Here is a 20,837-nt window from a genome sequence, read left to right as displayed (position 1 = left end):
CCAGGTTTGACTGACAGAACCCGCTCCAGCAAAGATAAATGCACTTTAGTTATTTATATAATCTTACAGAATAATGTTTGGGTTGGAATGAATGAAGGGAAAGGCAATGAAGTAGTATTTAGAGAAAAGTAAGCAGGAGTGTTAAACTGATAAAAGCACTTCCTGGGTACATGACCTGTACACCCTTGTCCCAACTGTTGCATTGATAAAAGTTGTACCTCCCGTACATCAAGGCATCTGTTTGCTCACAGGAATGACTGCATTTTGGAGAGACAAGTTGTCCGTTTTTCTACACACAAAAGCCCCCCACCAACGACTTAGCTTTCAAACATAAGACATGAGCAGGTAATAAGTTATCCAAGCATGTAGCTCTTGAAACCGCTCTCTTCAATACTGAATACATGCTTGTGTTTGAGACTGCAAAAAAAAAGAAGTAATATTTTAAAAATTCACATAAATCAAGGAAGTTGACTTGTGATAGCGAGCTCATACTGTTCAAAACAAGGAGAAATAAAACAGTCCAACAGACAGAGGAATGAGAGAAACACTCCCATTATTTACATAATCTGCTCAAGGACAACCCTCTCTCTGGATTGGCCCGAGTTATTCACAGGAATGCATCCGAGAGCCAACCAGAGGAACGTTTGAGCATTCTTTAAATATGCAACCTAAGTTAACATAACATACAATAATAATAATGTGTTAATATACACATTTTGTTAGAGATTAAAGACTAACATTAGTGGAACAGCAATGTTGAGTTTTTGCATAAATCCATTGTAATGGTTTTGTAAATTTAACCACAGGTAGCCATTTTGGTTCAACATAACTGTCATCAAGTGCATGAGGCTCATTACTACATTAATGTTCCTTCAAGTATGGTGGTTTACAGAGTGAAACTAGAAAATATCTACATGATGCATGTTGGTATGACACAGTCTGCATATTCAAATGGTAAAATGTCCTGCCCTTTCCTGATGGTTTCAGATACTAGACAGACTGTTGCATGGTGCTTATTCAGTAAGGACAAGAGTCCCTAGAGAATTGAACTGTGACGATAGAGAACAGTCTCTTTTCTATTCATTGCATTTCTATCTATAACACTAAGTGCGTTACAGATGTGCCCTACTGAATGAGCCCCAGTTGTCCAAAACCCAGATTGAAATGAAACTGCACCTGCTATTAAGGATGGGAACAAAAACACTTACAACCAGCAGCTTTGCTGCATGCTTGGACCCCTAATAAGAGATTAGTTGGTCCTAGTTCAATTTTCCAGTTCAAGTTTAAACATCGTTCAAAACACATAAAAACCTTGGATTAAGGAGTTGTTTTCCAGACAGATAACACTCATACACCAATGGTTGTTATAGTCCTTTTTCCCCTTTCTTCGGGTTGGCTCATTCTTGATAACCACAGAACTTTCAGAGAACAAAGAAAATGTCCATTAGAAAACCTCAGCAATTGATATGTCTTGTGCTTTCGTTGTCGTTACATAGTGGTTTCTCAACTTCTCAAAGTCAATTTTGCTCTAAGAACAAAAATAAGTACATATATTCTATATGTACTGCTTTGTGATGCTCTTGCACAATTGATCTACAGTTATTCATTTTTCATCCATTCTGAGAAAAGTCTTCTTGGCTCCTCTGAATATAGACCACTCCCACATTGCCCCTCCCCCTTTTCAATGAAGTACCTTCTCCGATATTGATACTTATCCTTTTCGTGTGTGATTTGAACTGTGCGTTATGCCTCGTTTTAGAACAGTCAATGCGGTAAATGTCCTACGGATAGGAGGACAAGAGGGAGAGGAGGTGCGGACTCCCCCTCCACAAGGCCAAAACAAGGAGGGGGTAAACAGTGGTCCGTCTAAGACAAAGAACATACCAAGTTTGCAAACAGGTCCTGTAGCACTAGTCTATACACAAGTCCATTTTCCTAAATGTGCTGCTATGGCAAGCACACATGCGTGAGTCCATATGCACATGTTCACCACCATCTTTATATGTAAGTTTGCTTGCTCTCCCATGTGGTTGTCCCATGTAGTAGAGTTTGGTGTCGAACTGTTCACATGATGCCGTTGGTGAAGTACTGGAAGCCGTCGTAAAGCTTGGTGGTGATGGAGTGCATGGAGCCATCCACCATCTGCTCCACCAGCACCTGTAGCTGCTCCTCCGTCAGGCTCATGTGGAAACGTTCCTTCAGGTAGCGGATGGTGCTGGAGCCATGGAAGCAGGGTAGGTGAGAGCCTGGTGGGGGAGGAGAGAGGGGAGACCCAGGGAGAGGGAGTCAGAGGAGTTGCAATCCCAAGACCACAGAGAAACCGGGCAGATAGATAATGTTTATGGAAAAACACCACAACACATTGGTCATGCTAATATACCGTTTTAGCTAACAGTACCTTGCTGCATGATCTCCACTATTTGGACCACCTTCTCCATGTGTTTGCGAGCAGCTATCAGGCCCTGGAGCATCAGCATCTTGTAGTAGTTGAACATGTCTCCATCCAGGCCTCCCATCACCTGAGAGAACCACAGACAACAGAGGTTAGTCTTTACACATAAAAAACCAACAGGTTATGCAGGCTACTGCAGCTAACCAGCAAACTCGCTAATAGCATCTTTGAACACTAACAAATGTATGCATTTATGCAGTGAACATTTTGTGAGGTTTATAGCTAGATTGTATGATCAATTCCACAGTGTTCTCCAGTTTACACTTATATGACAATGCAAATTCGCATGCAGTATAATTCATTTGACTCACATCCACAAATTCGCTGGTGAGCTTAAAAGCGGAGGTCTCAAAGCCCAGGTTCCTGGGCGAGCTGGACAGGATGAAGCCAAAGTCAATGTGGATTATGTGGCCCTCCGAGTCCAGGAGGATGTTTCCATTGTGTCTGGAGAAAGACAGAAAGGAGATGAGGGATAGGGGAACTGAGTAAAGGGTATAGGAATAGAGGAGAGGGTGGGATGTGGTAGTTGATATCAGACCACAAAAACTGTGTTTACACAGGCAGGCCAATTCTGACCTTCTGCCCAATTATTGGCAAAAGATCAGAATTGTGCAGCCTGTGTAAATGTAGCCAAACAGGCTCAAAGACAAAGGAAGCTAAGAGGGGAAATGGAACATGTGAGTAATGTAACGAGTGAAACTGAAGAGGGGTGAAAAGGGAGGGCTGCCCACCTGTCTTTAACCTGCAGCAGGTAGCAGATGAGACTGTAGCCGGCGCAGCTCTCCACAAAGTTGCACTGGGCGGTGAGGAAGGCCTCGGTGGTGTAGCTGCCGTGCTCCTGCAGGAAGTAGTCCAGCAGAGACAGCTGGTTCTGCTTCCTCACCTGGAGCACAGAAACAGCATTTTGTATGAAATAGCAACAGACACAGTATTCCATTAGAAAAAGCTACCGACACGGCATTCCATTAGAATTAGCAACTGACACGAAATTCCAGTGCGTGATCAACCATTACTTAGATTATCAAAATCTTTCATCCCAAGAGGTACTGGATTACATAGCTAAACAACTCGCCTTGAAGTTATTGTTAGGCAACTTTGTCATGAGATTTCAAGTGCACAATTGGGTCCATCTCATTTTCTCTGCTCACCTGGTGCAGAGAGACAGCGTTCAGCACGGGCTCGATCATCCCGCTGTCCGATGACATCACCAGGATCTTATAGGGCTTGATCCACAGGGGGACGTGCTCCTGCTCCCAGATGGACTGGAGAGGAAAGGGGAGTAGTGGAGCGAATTAGTGATTGAATGAATGCTAATAAGAATAAATAATTCAGAGCATTTCTGTGGAATGGGACTCTACTGTGGAGAGTCAAGTACCTGTAGCTGGCTGAGCACCTGGAAGGCCAGTAGCTCTTGCCTCAGGTCGTCCCCACACTTCACGATGACCGACAGCAGCCGCCAGTTTGGCAGGTGACCGTAAGGGGAGCCCTCCCTTATCCGCCTGAGGGATGGAGAGAGCGGAAAGAAATAGTGAGACACAGCAAATGACTTTACAATGCCACAATGTGTTGTCTTCGCTGCACTAAGTGGGACAGACATGTATCCTCGGGTGGGGGATTGTGTATGCCCATCCATTTTGTCTCTTCTAGTAATTACACTGCTCAAAAAAATAAAAGGGAACACTTAAACAACACAATGTAACTCCAAGTCAATCACACTTCTGTGAAATCAAACTGTCCACTTAGGAAGCAACACTGATTGACAATATATTTCACATGCTGTTGTGCAAATGGAATAGACAACAGGTGGAAATTATAGGCAATTAGCAAGACACCCCCAATAAAGGAGTGGTTCTGCAGGTGGTGACCACAGACCACTTCTCAGTTCCTATGCTTCCTGGCTGATGTTTTGGTAGTGGTAGCATGAGACGGAGTCTACAACCCACACAAGTGGCTCAGGTAGTGCAGCTCATCCAGGATGGCACATCAATGCGAACTGTGGCAAGAAGGTTTGCTGTGTCTGTCACCGTAGTGTCCAGAGCATGGAGGCGCTACCAGGAGACAGGCCAGTACATCAGGAGACGTGGAGGAGGCCGTAGGAGGGCAACAACCCAGCAGCAGGACCGCTACCTCCGCCTTTGTGCAAGGAGGAGCAGGAGGAGCACTGCCAGAGCCCTGCAAAATGACCTCCAGCAGGCCACAAATGTGCATGTGTCTGCTCAAACGGTCAGAAACAGACTCCATGAGGGTGGTATGAGGGCCCGACGTCCATAGGTGGGGGTTGTGCTTACAGCCCAACACCGTGCAGGACGTTTGGCATTTGCCAGAGAACACCAAGATTGGCAAATTCGCCACTGGCGCCCTGTGCTCTTCACAGATGAAAGCAGGTTCACACTGAGCACATGTGACAGACGTGACAGAGTCTGGAGACGCCGTGGAGAACGTTCTGCTGCCTGCAACATCCTCCAGCATGACCGGTTTGGCGGTGGGTCAGTCATGGTGTGGGGTGGCATTTCTTTGGGGGGCCGCACAGCCCTCCATGTGCTCGCCAGAGGTAGCCTGACTGCCATTAGGTACCGAGATGAGATCCTCAGACCCCTTGTGAGACCATATGCTGGCCCTGGGTTCCTCCTAATGCAAGACAATGCTAGACCTCATGTGGCTGGAGTGTGTCAGCAGTTCCTGCAAGAGGAAGGCATTGATGCTATGACTGAATCCAATTGAGCACATCTGGGACATCATGTCTCGCTCCATCCACCAACGCCACGTTGCACCACAGACTGTCCAGGAGTTGGCGGATGCTTTAGTCCAGGTCTGGGAGGAGATCCCTCAGGAGACCATCCGCCACCTCATCAGGAGCATGCCCAGGCGTTGTAGGGAGGGCATACAGGCACGTGGAGGCCACACACACACACACTACTGAGCCTCATTTTGACTTGTTTTAAGGACATTACATCAAAGATGGATCAGCCTGTAGTGTGGTTTTCCACTTTAATTTTGAGGGTGACTCCAAATCCAGGCATCCATGGGTTGATACATTTGATTTCCATTGATAATTTTTGTGTGATTTTGTTGTCCGCACATTCAACTATGTAAAGAAAAAAGTATTTAATAAGATTATTTCATTCATTCAGATCTAGGATGTGTTATTTTAGTGTTCCCTTAATTTTTTTGAGCAGTGTATATTTCTATGTACCAATCACCCACCTGACTTTCTCCTGCCAGGGCTCCTTGAGCGCCACAGCGGACGGGTCCTCCGGATCTTTCCGGAACGTTGTGGGGGTGTGGGCCAGGTTCTCTGATAGACGTCGCCTAAGACAAAAGAAACACGCGGTTGTAAAACAGCTATCCAGACCAAAACTCTATAACAAGAAAGTCTTAAAGACAAACTACAAGCTAGCAGGGCAATTCTGTCAGGCAGTGACCCTGTACCTGATGTCGCCAGCGGCGATGAAGACAGGCTCCTTGCTCTCCGTGCTGGTGATGCTGTCCACAGAGAACTGGGAGATGTTGTCACTGCTACTGGTGTGGCCTTCTGGGAGCTGGAACCATAGAAGGACCCCAGAGTTAAAGTACATTCAAATCTGATTCACCTCCTCCTTCCCCAACAACCTAGTCATCAAAATGTGACTTAAAGTCAGACGGTGCCACCATGTGGTTGCCATGGGTACCCACCTCCACTTCCAACTGGCCAATGTCATCCACGGCCCAGGCCTCGTCGTCGTTGTCGTAGTTGGGCACGGTGGAGAAACTGCCGGCGCGCTGCTCGGCTGTGATGCCAACGCACTCCGGGAGGAGGTTGTCCACAGAGCGGGCGCTGCGGATGCATGTCTCCGGGATGCGCAGGGGAATGCCGGACGTCTCGAACCTCTCGCACTCCAGCACCTCCACGTAGATGATGTACGGGGCCTGAGAGGAAGGGGAGAATGAAGAGGTCACTGGAGTTCTAGACCTATTTTTGTAAGGTACATTTATGCAGGAAGTCCCATTGACAAAGAGCATTGGGGCCCACTCCATCTAAACTCCAGGCTCCTCAGGAAATAAATAACAAACGAACAAATGAGTTAACTAATTAATCGTGTCAAACTACTAGGCATTCTGGTCACCTTGTTTTTGGAGCCTGTTGTGTGTGTACCTCCTTATACATGTGTATTACAACAAGTTGCCTCACCTTATCTTTGGAGTTGAGCACCACGGCCTGTGTGTGGGGAATGCGCACCACGTGGTGGTCGAAGGCTGCAGTGGGCAGCCAGACGCGGGCTGGCAGCTTGTGGTTGAGCTGTGACAGCTCTGAGATGAGCTGCCAGGTCTTCTGCTCCTTGGTGGGCAGCGTGGCCAGCCGCTTTCCGATGCCCATCAGAGACTTGATGAACTCCCTCTGCAGCGTCAGGCGCAACGGCTACAGAGAGGAGGAGCAAGGTTAGGAGGAGGAGAGCTGGTTAGAATCTAGATCAAGACAGATGTCTTTTTGTGTTCTGAAGACATTTACAACAAGCTACAGCAAATAACAAGTGGCACATCTTTTTTTTAGGGTCCTTCCTTGAATGACTGCACACACAAAAAATAAAATAAATAAATAAAAAGAGGCTGAGAAAGGAGGGAGGAAGATGGGTATGATGGGAATTGAAAGAAGGATGTTTTAGGAGCGGAATCTGAAGAGAAAACCAAGGGGAGGTATAAGACTAAGAATGCATGGGCACAGGGAGAAAGAAGCAAATAAATTAAATTCTGTCAACCCATTGCAGTACCACATACCAGCACCAGAGATCAGTACCACAATGGTTAAAATGAGAGAGACTTGAGCGAAACCCAGATACCAAACAAGCTCTTGGGCCTTGGAGATGTTTAGTCAACTTATGGTGTCCAATATCTTCATATTTAAAAGTATGAGCAATATTCAATACCATTATAGTAGGTCAAAGTACAAATCTAGGAAGTCCTTTGTTCTACAGTCCACCATTAAGGCTACTTTGAAATTAGATAACATCTCAATCATAAGGTTACTATATAAAACAAGTACTTACATTTTGTTTTGTTATGGAAACAAGTTCCAATTAAGTAGGCTAACATATGGGACAGTTAACATTTTTGTTAAAATACTTAACACACAAGAAAAAAAGGTTAATTTGTTAGTTCTTAGTTAAAGGTAGACTCAGTGAAATGTTTGTTGCCACGAGCAGCACCGCAGATATTGAGATGAGCGAGATAAAATACTTTGCTCACACAGTCGCACTGTTACAGCATGGTAGCCAAGGGACCAAAACAGCGGAGAAGTTGAGCCTCGCACTTCAACGCTCTTAGTTGTTGTGGAAATTGACCCACTATGCTGTTTACTTTCTGCATCTACGTCATCCCACTGAGTCTACCTTTAATACCAGGTAGGCCAATTTTTGCCACATGAACTACTGCCAGTGGCGTATTTGTTGCTTAGGACTACCATGTAAAATGTGTAAACGTGTGTAATTATGACTGACTTTGACTGACTCTCCTTCAGTAAAGGTTACTCCAGGTGTCTTTACATTTAGCTGAGTCTCCCCATTCCAAAACTCCCAGAAGCATTTTTCAAAAACATGAAGCAAGTTATCCGATTACAGAGAGAAAAACAACCCAAGGGGTTGAGACCATTGCACTACATGCCAATGTCCATACTTTTATACCACAAAGAAATCATGCCCAATGCATACATGTGCTAGTTGGTGTGGACATTGAAACAGAGCCTAAAGGTGGCGTTGACACACAGATTAGGGCTAGGGCTGTTGCGGTGACCTTATTACCGCCAGTCACTAGTCGTGACCGCAGTTAAATTCCTGTTGGTAAAGGTACTCCCAATCCAAAACTGCGCAAATGAACGGTGCTGATGGATAGCCTACCAAACTTGCTAATGGCCTGGAACTCAGTGCTCTATTGTCCCTCTAATCACATCATGATTTAATTTGAATAATCTGAATGATGAGGACAAATAATTATGGGAGTTACAGTTCCTGTTCCGAAATGGACACGGGAAAGCCCCGGACCCTGTCACGATCGTCTGAAGGAGCGGACCAATACGCAGCGCGTGGAGTGAACATGATGACTTTATTTAATTAAAGCAACCACGAAAAAACAACAAATGACGATACGTGAAGTTCTATACTGAATACGACTAACAGCAACAAAGAAACAATAACCCACAAAACAAAGGTGAAAACACACAGAATATATGGCTCCCAATCAGAGATAACGAGCCGACAGCTGACACTCGTTACCTCCGATTGGGAGTCATTAACCAATCACCACTAAATACAAACAAAATGAAACTCACCCATCCCCAACACCACCAAATGAGATACACCCTGGCTCACATATACAAGTCCTAGAGCCAGAGTGTCACAGTACCCCCCCCTAAAGGTGCGAACTCCGGGCGCACCAACATCAGGACTAGGGGAGGGTCTGGGTGGGCGTCTGTCCATGGTGGCGGTTCTGGCCCCGGTCGTGATCCCCACCCCACCACAGTCACAACCTGCTTCGGTAGCCTCCTCCCAATGACCACCCTCCAACTAACCCCACCTGGACTAAGGGGCAACACCGGACTAAGGGGCAGCATCGGCCTAAGGGGCAGCACCGGGATAAGGGGCAGCACCGGAACAAGGGGCAGCACCGGGCTAAGGGGCAGCACCGGACTAAGGGGCCGCACCGGGCTAAGGGGCCGCACCGGACTAAGGGGCAGCACCGGGCTAAGGGGCAGCACCTGACTAGATGGCGGATCCTGGCTGGCTGGCTCTCGCGGATCCTGGCGGGACGGCTCTGGCGGATCCTGGCGGGACGGCTCTGGCGGATCCCGGCGGGACGGCTCTGGCGGATCCCGGCGGGACGGCTCTGGCGGATCCCGGCGGGACGGCTCTGGCGGATCCCGGCGGGACGGCTCTGGCGGATCCCGGCGGGACGGCTCTGGCGGATCCCGGCGGGACGGCTCTGGCGGATCCCGGCGGGACGGCTCTGGCGGATCCCGGCTGGACGGCTCTGGCGGATCCCGGCTGGACGGCTCTGGCGGATCCCGGCTGGACGGCTCTGGCGGATCCCGGCTGGACGGCTCTGGCGGATCCCGGCTGGACGGCTCTGGCGGATCCTGGCTGGACGGCTCTGGCGGATCCTGGCTGGACGGCTCTGGCGGATCCTGGCTAGACGGCTCTGGCGGATCCTGGCTGGACGACTCTGGCGGATCCTGGCTGGACGGCTCTGGCGGATCCTGGCTGGCTGACGGATCTGGCTGCTCATGGCTGGCTGACGGATCTGGCTGCTCATGGCTGGCTGACGGATCTGGCTGCTCATGGCTGGCTGACGGATCTGGCTGCTCATGGCTGGCTGACGGGTCTGGCTGCTCATGGCTGGCTGACGGGTCTGGCTGCTCATGGCTGGCTGACGGATCTGGCTGCTCATGGCTGGCTGACGGATCTGGCTGCTCATGGCTGGCTGACGGATCTGGCTGCTCATGGCTGGCTGACGGATCTGGCTGCTCATGGCTGGCTGACGGATCTGGCTGCTCATGGCTGGCTGACGGATCTGGCTGCTCATGGCTGGCTGAAGGATCTGGCTGCTCATGGCTGGCTGACGGATCTGGCTGCTCATGGCTGGCTGACGGATCTGGCTGCTCATGGCTGGCTGACGGGTCTGGCTGCTCACGGCTGGCTGACGGATCTGGCTGCTCATGGCTGGCTGATGGTGCTGGCTGGGCGGCTGGCGGTGGAGGCGGACCCCAGCCTCGGATTGCAGTCATCACCTCCAGCAGGGCGGCTCCCATCTGCAGGAGCTGCTCTTTCTGGTCCCGAACCTGAGCTTCCAGTCTAGTATGGGCTGCGTCGGCTCCTGCTGATTCCATAGCAAGTGTATGATTCTGTCTGGCGGAAGGCTCTAGCGGCTCCTGTCTGGCGGAAGGCTCTAGCGGCTCCGATCTGGCGGACGGCTCTGAAGGCTCATGGCAGACGGGCGGCTTTGCAGGCTCAGTACAGACGGGCGGCTTATGCAGCGCTTGGCAGACGGGCAGTTCAGACGCCATAGGGCAGACGGGCAGTTCCAGCGCCGTTGGGCAGATGGCCAGTTCAGGCGCCGTTGGGCAGACGGCAGACTCTGGCCGGCTGGCGACGCACCCCGTAGGCTTCGTGCGTGGAGCAGGAACAGGCCGGGCCGGGCTGGCGACGCACATCGTGGACCTGGTGCGTGGAGTAGGAACAGGCCGGTCCGTACCGGGAACACACACCACTGGCCTTAACTGGGGATCAGGAACGGGCCGGACCGGACTGGTAACACACTTCAGTCTCTCATGCCGTGCCACAACAACTTCCCTCCTTCTACTCGCCAATGACTCCCGTACTCCATTAGCCTTCTCTCCTTTTCTCCCTGTGGCAGCCTCCTGCTGCTCCGTCGCCCAAGCCATGTGCCCCCCCCAAAAAATTTCTTGGGGTTGCCTCTCTTCCACGGGCTTCCAGCCTCGCCTTCGCGCTGCCTCCTCGTACCACCTCCTCTCGGCTTTGGCTGCCTCCAGCTCTTCACGAGGGCGGTGATATTCCTCCGGTTGTGCCCAAGGACCCTTTCCAGCCCGAATCTCCTCCCATGTCCAAAAATCCTTAGGAGGCGTCCATAACTCCTGTGTAGGTAGGTCCTGTTGCCGCTTGTTACGCTGCTTGGTCCTTTTGTGGTGGGTTATTCTGTCACGATCGTCTGAAGGAGCGGACCAATACGCAGCGCGTGGAGTGAACATGATGACTTTATTTAATTAAAGCAACCACGAAAAAACAACAAATGACGATACGTGAAGTTCTATACTGAATACGACTAACAGCAACAAAGAAACAATAACCCACAAAACAAAGGTGAAAACACACAGAATATATATGGCTCCCAATCAGAGATAACGAGCCGACAGCTGACACTCGTTACCTCCGATTGGGAGTCATTAACCAATCACCACTAAATACAAACAAAATGAAACTCACCCATCCCCAACACCACCAAATGAGATACACCCTGGCTCACATATACAAGTCCTAGAGCCAGAGTGTCACAGACCCAATATGCATACATTTTTAAAAACTCTCCCGAAAGGACAACTGGTCTGATCCGAGTGAGGGAAGCAGCAGAAAAGCCAATTGTTTTGCTACTTTATTCAACCGGACCCATGGGAGGGGAGAGAGCGAGAGCGAGGCTGTTAGGGAGTGGAGGCCGTTCGGTGTGTGTGTGAATGTATGAGTAAGCACCATGAGCCTGAGAGAGAGACCGCAACCACTGTTAACTTCTTGGTAGTTATTTATCATCCAATCCGATTATTCAGTACCTGTCTTGACTGTATCAAACTGAGAGAAGCTAGCTAACTCGGCTAATTGAGCCTAGCCATAACATTACATACATTTACATTTTAGTCATTTAGCAGACGCTCTTATCCAGAGCGACTTACAGTTAGTGAATACATATATTTTTTTATACTGGCCCCCAGTTAGCCTACACATAACTCCACTCAGACTATAGCGTAAATAGCAGCATACCCGTTGGCTTTTGGTCGTTGTAGCCTCTCATTTCACTTTTAATTCCATCTTCCATTGATTAGATCTCCCCCTCTCCAAATCATCAATATATAGAGTTGCATCATGCAGCCCTTTATGTTTTGATTTCTAAGACATTCCCTGGTTTATAAGCCTATCACAACTAAATCAATAATGGATTTTATTGTGATGGCTATATTAAAAATGTACTTTGACTTTTTAAAATCTAGATGTTCCAAAAGCGAGCTAAACATGTTTATGTTAATTAACGGTCAATTACCGTGAGACCGGCAGTCATTTGCATGACAATTACCGCCTGCCAAAATTTCATGACCGCCACAGCCCTAGTTAGGCCTATTCAAAACCACAGATTTTCCAGGACGAGGAACCTGTATTTCATAGCATTTCCTTGGTCTTTTTGTGTTGACAGGCAAACCAAGCAGCTTCCTTAGCATTCTACTTTTGTAGTCAAATGTCAAAATGCCTTTCCTGTGAAGAAGTGTATTTTCTGGATCATGACCAAACGTTATGACTTCCTGACATTACTTCCAGAGTGGACAGGACGTTCTGTTGAGGAAGGGTCCCCGAGTGTTACTGGGATCGGATTTCCCTATTCAAAACAACTGATTCTGGACCCATGCTTAACGAGGCAAAATAATTGGTGTTCCAATCAAATAAAGTGGCTGGGTAACACTTCCCAAAATGTAATTAATAGATTTGAAAAGGTAGAGTGGATGTCTGCTCTATCATATAGAGTCAAGTCCTGTTAGGGCTGGCACAATTACCGTATATATATTTTTATTTTACCAGGCAAGTCAGTTAAGAACATATTCTTATTTACAATGACGGCCTACACCAGCCAAACCCAGACAACGCTGGGCCAATTCTGCGCCGCCCTATGGGACTCCCAATCACGGCAAGTTGTGATACAGCCTGGAATCAAACCAGGGGGTCTGTAGTGACGCCTCAAGCACTGAGATGCAGTGCCTTAGACCACTGCGCCACTCGGTTATGGATGAAGCCGGCACGAAAATAAAATAACCCGTCTTTTTTTTTGTGGAACAACTGTTCATGGACTCAACAACATGATGAAACTTTGCTCCTTGCTGAAACAAGCAAGGTGTTGTAGCAAACGAGTCTTCTGCTCTATTGCACTCCATTGTAAAGTGCAAGGGTGACAATATACACTACATTACCAAAAGTATGTAGACACCTGCTTGTCAAATATCTCATTACAAAATCGTGGGCATGTTGGAAGATGTTGGAACATTGCTGCGGGTACTTGCTTCTACTCAACCACAAGAGCATTCGTGAGGTCGGGCACTGATGTTGGGCGATTAGGCCTGGCTCGCAGTCAGCATTCCAATTCATCCCAAAGGTGTTCGATGGGGTTGAGGACAGGGCTCTGTGCAGGCCAGTCAAGTTCTTCCACACCGATCTCAACAAACCATTTCTGTACAGACCTCGCTTCGTGCACAGGGGCATTGTCATGCTGAAACAGGAAAGGGCCTTCCCCAAACTGTTGCCACAAAGTTGGAAGCACAGAATCGTCTAGAATGTCATTGTATGCTGTAGCGTTAAGATTTCCCTACACTGGAACTAAAGGGCTTAGCCCGAACCATGAAAAACAGCCCCAGACCATTATTCATCCTCCACCAAACTTTACAGTTGGCACTATGCATTTGGGCAGGTAGCGTTCTCCTGGCATCCGCCAAACCTAGATTAGTCCGTCGGACTGCCAAATGGTGAAGCATGATTCATCACTCCAGAGAACGCGTTTCCACTGCTCCAGAGTCCAATGGCGGTGAGCTTTACACCACTCCAGCCGACACTTGGCATTGCGTATGGTGATCTTAGGCTTGTGTGCAGCTGCTCGGCCATGGGAACCCACTTCACGTTGCTTCCAGAGGCAGTTTGGAACCCGAAGACAGACGATTTTTATGCGCCATGCGCTTCAGCACTCGCCGGTCTCGTTCAGTGAGCTTGTGTGGCCTACCACTTTGCGGCTGAGCCGTTGTTGCTCCTAGACGTTTCCACTTCACAATAACAGTACTTACAGTTTACCGGGGAAGCTCTAGCAGGGCAGGAATTTGACAAACTGACTTGTTGGAAAGGTGGCATCCTATGACGGTGCCACGTAGAAAGTCACTGAGCTCTTCAGTAAGGTCATTCTACTGCCATGGTTTGTCTATGGAGATCACATGGCTGTGCTTGATTTTATACACCTGTCAGCAACAGTTGTGGCTGAAATAGCCAAATCCACTAATTTGAAGGGGTGTCCACATAATTTTGTATATATTGTATTTGACCGCAACTGGATCCAAATAACTGAAAATGTAATTCTCATGCTGATTAGATTTTCAAATATGTAATGCATTTCAGGAGTCTAGCCTAAAATGAGCAATTAGCTGTAGGATACTTTCCGGAATGTACCTGTATAGACAGTAACTGCTCACCCAATAGACATGTAACCAAAGTACACGTTGCTGATGACAACTGCCTTGGGGATAGAGTCGACAGGGAGACAGAGCCTGAGGCTTGGGTTACCTGCAGAACACAACAAGGTGTGGCAGAAATGCATTTTCTCTGTGTGCATGTACGTCAGCAGTAGAGCAGACTTCCTTTGCACTTGTTGTCCAGGTGATTGTTGAACACAGGGCGACGTGTTAGAATACCATTTTGTAAGGGCGGAGCTGACAACGCATAGCTCCTCTGTACTAGCCTATCTGATAAGGAAGTCAGTCTAAAGACCTACAACTGATTTTACAGCAGTCAAATCAATGTTGAGGCATTTGCCTGCCACCGAACGTCTTTATGTTCAAGTGAATAATGCTGGGCCCGACATTGATGCTTGACCGAACGGATAAGTAAAAAAAAAAAAAAATTCACGCTAAAAATCACAAAAATCAAACAATTATGCTACCCCAATCAGAATTTGATCAAAGTGTCCTCTGTTATTGTAGGCCTACAGGCACGAGTGGTCTTTCAATCATGCAGTCGCAAGATGTGTTTTTGAGATCAAAGCGAGACTAGCTCCACGTGAACATGTTGATATTGATGGCTAGTTAGTGAGCTATTTACCCAGTTATAGACAATTTTTGGTCAGCAATGAAAATCTTGGAAAAGTAATGGTGTGTCCATCACCTGCATGTGTTCAAGTGGGTAGTTGCCAGAGGAGAGAGGGGGTGAGAGACATTGCGCAGCAGGTAAAATAATGATATCGCCTATAGACTAACTAGATAGCCATTTCAAAACATAGTGAGTGGCTGGTTCTCGCTAGTTAACTATTAGCATGTATTAATGTCATTGTCATGTCAGATGTCCTATATCCAGATAAACTTTCCACCGGCACTCACGTATAACCGCAAATGGCCGACATGCAGTTGATACAGGTGTGTTGATGAAACCAATATTGCATACTCCGGTTGTAAAACAGTCTCTCAAACGCTCAGAATTTGCTAGGATTCTCCTCTATTCAATACTGGTGTCACGCCCTGGCTCTGGGGACAATGTTATGTTGAGCCAGGGTGTGTATTCTATGTTTGATTTTCTATGTTGGGCTGAGTGACTCCCAATCAGAGGCAACGAGTGACAGCTGGTTGTCTCTGATTGGGAACCATATTTAACTATCGGTCTTTTCACTTTGTGTTGTGGTTTCTTGTTCCTTTTGGTTTGTGTATCGAAGGACTTCATGTTTCGTTCATTGTTTTGATCGTGTGATCTAGTTAATAAATATAAATATGTTCACCCGCAACGCTGCGCCTTGGTCCTCCTCATTAGACGATCGTGACAACTGGCCATGTAATTCTGACATATATATATATACACACACATATATATACACACACACACTACTGTTCAAAAGTTTGGGGTCACTTAGAAATGTCCTTGTTTTCAAAAGAAAAGCAATTTTTTTGTCCATTAAAATAACATCAAATTGATCAGAAATACAGTGTAATACGCGCTTTCTATTCTGGTTAGAGCGCTGTTCTGTGAAGGGAGTAGTACACAGCGTTGTACAAGATCTTCAGTTTCTTGGCATTTCTCGCATGGAATAGCCTTCATTTCTCAGAACAAGAATAGACTGACGAGTTTCAGAAGAAAGTTGTTTGTTTCTGGCCATTTTGAGCCTGTAATCGAACCCACAATTGCTGATGCTCCAGATACTCAACTAGTCTCAAGAAGGCCAGTTTTATAGCTTCTTTAATCAGCCCAACAGTTTTCAGCTGTGCTAACATAATTGCAAAAGGGTTTTCTAATGATCAATTAGCCTTTTAAAATGATAAACTTGGATTAGCAAACACAACGTGCCATTGGAACATAGGACAGATGGTTGCTGATAATTGGCCTCTGTACGCCTATGTAGATATTCCATTAAAAATCTGCCGTTTCCAGCTACAACATTAACAATGTCTACACTGTATTTCTGATCAATTTGATGTTATTTTAAAAATGGACAAAGAAAATGCTTTTCTTTCAAAAACAAGGACATTTCTAAGTGACCCCAAACTTTTGAAAGGTAGTGTATATAGAAACAGAAATAATTAGTGTAAAGCGACAGCTGCATCTGTAGTTAAACCCCTCATGTATGTTTCCATTGAATCCCACTCTGGGGGGAAAATGGTGCTATCTGAATCCACCACAGTGCCCCAGCCCGGCGGCTATGTTGCCAAGACGACGCGAGGTGGGCAGGAAGAGGGAAGTAGTGAGGCGGAGAGGGCATACCTGGGCACTGACAGCTGAGCCCAGACTGTAAACAAAAAAGGGCTGTAATGCAACACCCACCCAATCTGCACTGCGGGGGTGGTCCCACTCACATTACAGCGCGGCTCAAAATTGTGGACATATTTCACAGCATTCTTCTTCCTCTTCACTGTGATTGGTGCATCTTGGTTTTTCCTCACTGTTGCAATCCAGCCAGAGGCCAAGTAAAAAGATCAAATCAAAATTAGTCAGGTCAGTCCTTAGGCCAATAACCAGGACTAACAAGATGGCGTGTGAAGCCTTATCAATAAGGACTATCAGTACAGTATTTATTATCAAAGCAAAATGGACTGCTTGGCATCCAACTAGTGATCACTGTGTACTAATACCACAGAGTTTCTAAACCCAGAGGCGCAACACGCGAGACTTCCCATAATGCTTGCGAAGCAGACTCAGCAGACCAGACCAGGGTTTGGTAAGTTAATGGGAGAAGTGAAAAATGTATTCTTAGTTGTTAAGTTTCTCGAAATCTAAATGCAACACATAGATTCAAGCTAGGCTTAAGTAGCGGAAACTGTCATTACTACAACCTCATGAAAGTGACAGGTTTTTATTTGACAAAAACTTTGATATAAAGTTGTTTTTGTTGAAAATAAAAACCTGTCACTTTCATGAGGTTGTAGTAATGACAGTTTCCGCTACTTAAGCCTAGCTTGAATCTATGTGCCTTTGATTTGAAGGCCTGCACGACCGTTAAACCTGACGATGTGTTTTTGCACATGAGCTTAGCTAGCTAACGTTGCCAAAACATCACCTACAAGCGTGATCGGGGATTTCTATTGGAGAAGCAGTTTCTGCCCATCTTTGCTAATACATCCTAAAGTGCAAAGTCAATAAAGCGAAGTGCCCTTGAACTCCTTTGGGCTGTTGGTTGCATTCTGTGGATTGTTAATGTGCTCCGCCTGCCCTACAGGATTCTTCACAGCACAGACACAGATTAAACAGGGATCACTGGCCACAACAACATCAGCAGGGAGGTTTGATGCAGGCATACGTGGGGAAGGGAGGGGAGGAAAACAGAGTGAGGGAGAGCGAAAGAGAAGGAGAGGAGATTAGCTGAGAGAGGGATGGGTAGAGGATTTTTTAAAAGGATGACAAAAACAGGCACAAAAAACAGAATAGAGAGAGGTGAGAGAGAGACTAGAGGTGAGAGGAAACATTGGTAGTAGGGAGAAAATGCATAACACAGCAAGATGCCTGGGAGAGTCCAAGAAAGCGCTGAACGAGGGGAGAGGGACCATCTTTCTGCTATAGTTCAGGACCTTGTCCCATCTAAAACTACCCAATTTGATTTCTCATAAAATAACTGATCCCCTGATGAGAGAGAGAGAGGGCTGACAGAAGGTTGCAAGCCAGACAATCAGTGAGACCGAGAGAAAGGCCAGATAAGAGGAAGCAGAAAACTTCCACCAGAACCATATCGCTCGTCAACACTGACACAAATCCTGCCCCAACACAAACATGCTCACAATAGCATCTGCTAAACAATCTAATGTCTGCAATGATAGAAAGTGACCAATTTTTTCACCAAGCTCTCCATTCGAGAGGGACCCACCCTCAACCTCACTCTGACACCAGCTGCAGAGCAATCTGGCTGAGAAGTCCAGCCAAAAAGGAGAGGGAGGACACTGCACGCCCAAAACAATAGGGAGGGAACTCTGGAGATGTGGGACAGATGCTACCTAACCCCACCCCCTTCTTTATTAGTTAGACTGAGGGTAGTCTGGCTAGACCATAGAAAGAGCTGGAATAACACTCTTCAATGTCCAAAACTCGTACTCCTGGGCTCCCAAAGAATGTTCAATTTTGACAGAACAGTTTTTGCACAAGTAATATTATTGTGAGACATGGAAGATGAGCCTGCAAGTCGCAAGCAAACGCTGCACCTGCGAATAATAAAAAGTATTGCTGACTCAGCACACTCCAGCATGGCTGATCTAAGTTTCCCTTGCTGAATCCCACAGTGTTCTGTAGGACAACCATTTACTACTGACACACAGATGGAGAAAAACTTGGTATTCAGGTTACTCAGGGTTTCCTGTGCTTTATCATCCATAGGGACTATAAAAGAGAACATGTATGCAACAGGCCTACTATTAAAGATTAAAAACGTACAAAGACATTCTATACTCTACAACTCTGATCCCACTCTCCCTTCCCTCTTTTTGTATGACAAAATATGTTAAAAAAGGTACTCACCTCATCGTAGCCGCTTTCCACCTTGCGGTTGCTGGCTGTTCTCCTGAGGCTACTCCCCAGGCTTGTGCAATGCGTGGCGTCCGACTTGGATCGCTGATGTGTCCGCTTGGAAGGCGAGAGGTAGGCATCGGCAGGGATGATTTGGCTGTCGGGGGCCGGGGGCGGCTCCACGGTGTGCCGCTGGTGGTGTCGAATGTGGGCAACGTCCCGCAGCCCAGGGCTGGCGTCCGCAGCACCGGCGGGACCCACACCTTTAGAAGCTGAGTGGGGCTTTAGTTCGTCTGAGAGGATTAGCTTGCGCAGCTTGGTGCCGCGCGAGTGGCGCTGGGTAGAGATGTGCATGTCGGAGGAGTAGGCGCCGATATCTGTTGTTTTTACCTGCCAAGCTCCATTTTCTAATTCTTGTGGAAACGTTTTTGAATGTTCTTAAAGGGTTACAGTGGAACCGGACACTAAAATGGAAGTTACTCACGCATACAAACACACAGATTTATTTTCCACTTGTTGCAGGACCATTGCAGTTTTTCCAAAACCAATCATAGGTTTTTCTTCCCTTGCAGCCTCTTCTCTTCTGGCTGCCTTTGTGTTCTTTGGTTTCCACCTTTCTCATATCTTCCTTTGTCTTGAGGTCCTCCTGTTTCTTCTAGTCAGCTTTAATCCGTTTCTGTGTAAGTTTGTCCCACTCGTTCTCACTCTTAAAAGCAGCCAGATACTTGTTTCTGACTACCTTGACCCATTTCTCCTTTATGAAATCCTTCTGGGCCTTCTTAAACTTCATATCTTTGTGATGCCTCTTTTGTCCCAACTTCTTGTTCTTCTCCTACTTCTGTCTCTCATTTTCCATCTTTTTCTGCTCCATCTTTGATGGCTCTTTCCATGACAGACCAGGGGAAAGCTATTATCCTATTGATGTCACTTGTTAAATCCACTTCAAATCAGCGTAGATGAAGGGGAGGAGAGGTTAAAGCCTGGAGACATGGATTGTGTATGCGTGCCATTCAGAGGGTCAATGGGCAAGACACAATATTTAAGTGCCTTTGAACGGGGTATGGTACACTGATACGTTCTCATACTTACAGCTATACATACTCACACTTTCATACTCACATTCACACACGAACCCCACCTTCAACAGGTCTGATCACATACAAGGCCCCTGGATAGGCAATCGAGTAGGCTACTTCCTTACATCAAACTAGATGTAGCTCCGGCGCTGATGTGCTCTGGCATTTACAGGACAGAGCGTACTCACCAATTCTTTCCCTCTCACTGTTTATTCTCTTCCCCTGTCCCCCTTGCGCCTTATCGCTCTATATTTGTATCTGTTTATGCAACCTATCTTCCTTGGCCATGCATGTATGTGATAGAGACAGAGATACTAATACTTTATGGGAATTAACCCTGTTCTTAGAATCAGCACTGTAGAACATAGCGTGTATAATAAGTATAGTGTTAATTGCAGTGTAGCCTAGGTTGCCTCTGGCTATTAATGTTTCTGTACTTGTATCAGTACATTTTTGGCTAATAACATAGACCTAACAATTATTGTAAATGTGTGTTTACCTTGTGTTATAATAACCTATTTTCAATATAAATGATAGGACTGACTGAAAAGCTGACTTCCTCCATTATAGGCTCCTGGTTGTAATTATTACATGTGTAAGCCCACAACAGCATTGCTGTTAGATAGCTTCATTTATTTAGTTAGCTATACGAAATTAATAATAGCCTAAAACTTATATTAGCTGTATGGCTAGCTTTATTCAAAATAGCAGAACATACCTGCCAGGCGACAAGTCAGCTCTCCCGCGCTGCCTCTCTTTACGCGAAAATCGTCATGCAGACTTGTGCCCTCATGGAGATTCCGTGCAGTGGATAATTAATACTGAGGTATTAATTTGTGATACTTCACT

At 46.8% G+C, this 20,837-nt stretch overlaps 1 protein-coding gene across 1 annotated transcript; it reads right to left on the bottom strand.

Moving 5' to 3' along the window:
• Nucleotides 1-2,064: 2,064 nt before the first annotated feature.
• LOC311132461 (phosphatidylinositol 4-kinase beta-like) lies at nucleotides 2,065-19,702 on the bottom strand (the record flags this gene model as incomplete). The annotated part of the gene is made up of 12 exons (XM_084165748.1): nucleotides 2,065-2,246; nucleotides 2,399-2,519; nucleotides 2,764-2,896; nucleotides 3,184-3,335; nucleotides 3,601-3,714; nucleotides 3,828-3,951; nucleotides 5,657-5,761; nucleotides 5,882-5,991; nucleotides 6,125-6,358; nucleotides 6,621-6,848; nucleotides 18,925-19,325; nucleotides 19,618-19,702. 12 exons carry the CDS (start codon nucleotides 19,700-19,702, stop codon nucleotides 2,065-2,067), a joined length of 1,989 nt encoding a protein of 662 aa, XP_084021874.1.
• Between the last annotated feature and the right edge of the window lie 1,135 nt (nucleotides 19,703-20,837).

The sequence above is a fragment of the Coregonus lavaretus genome (assembly GCF_964263955.1).
Source record: "Coregonus lavaretus genome assembly, chromosome: 7".
NCBI classification, from domain to species: Eukaryota; Metazoa; Chordata; class Actinopteri; order Salmoniformes; family Salmonidae; genus Coregonus; species Coregonus lavaretus.
Note: the sequence above shows the minus strand (reverse complement) of the source record. Positions and strands in the feature narration are given on the sequence as shown.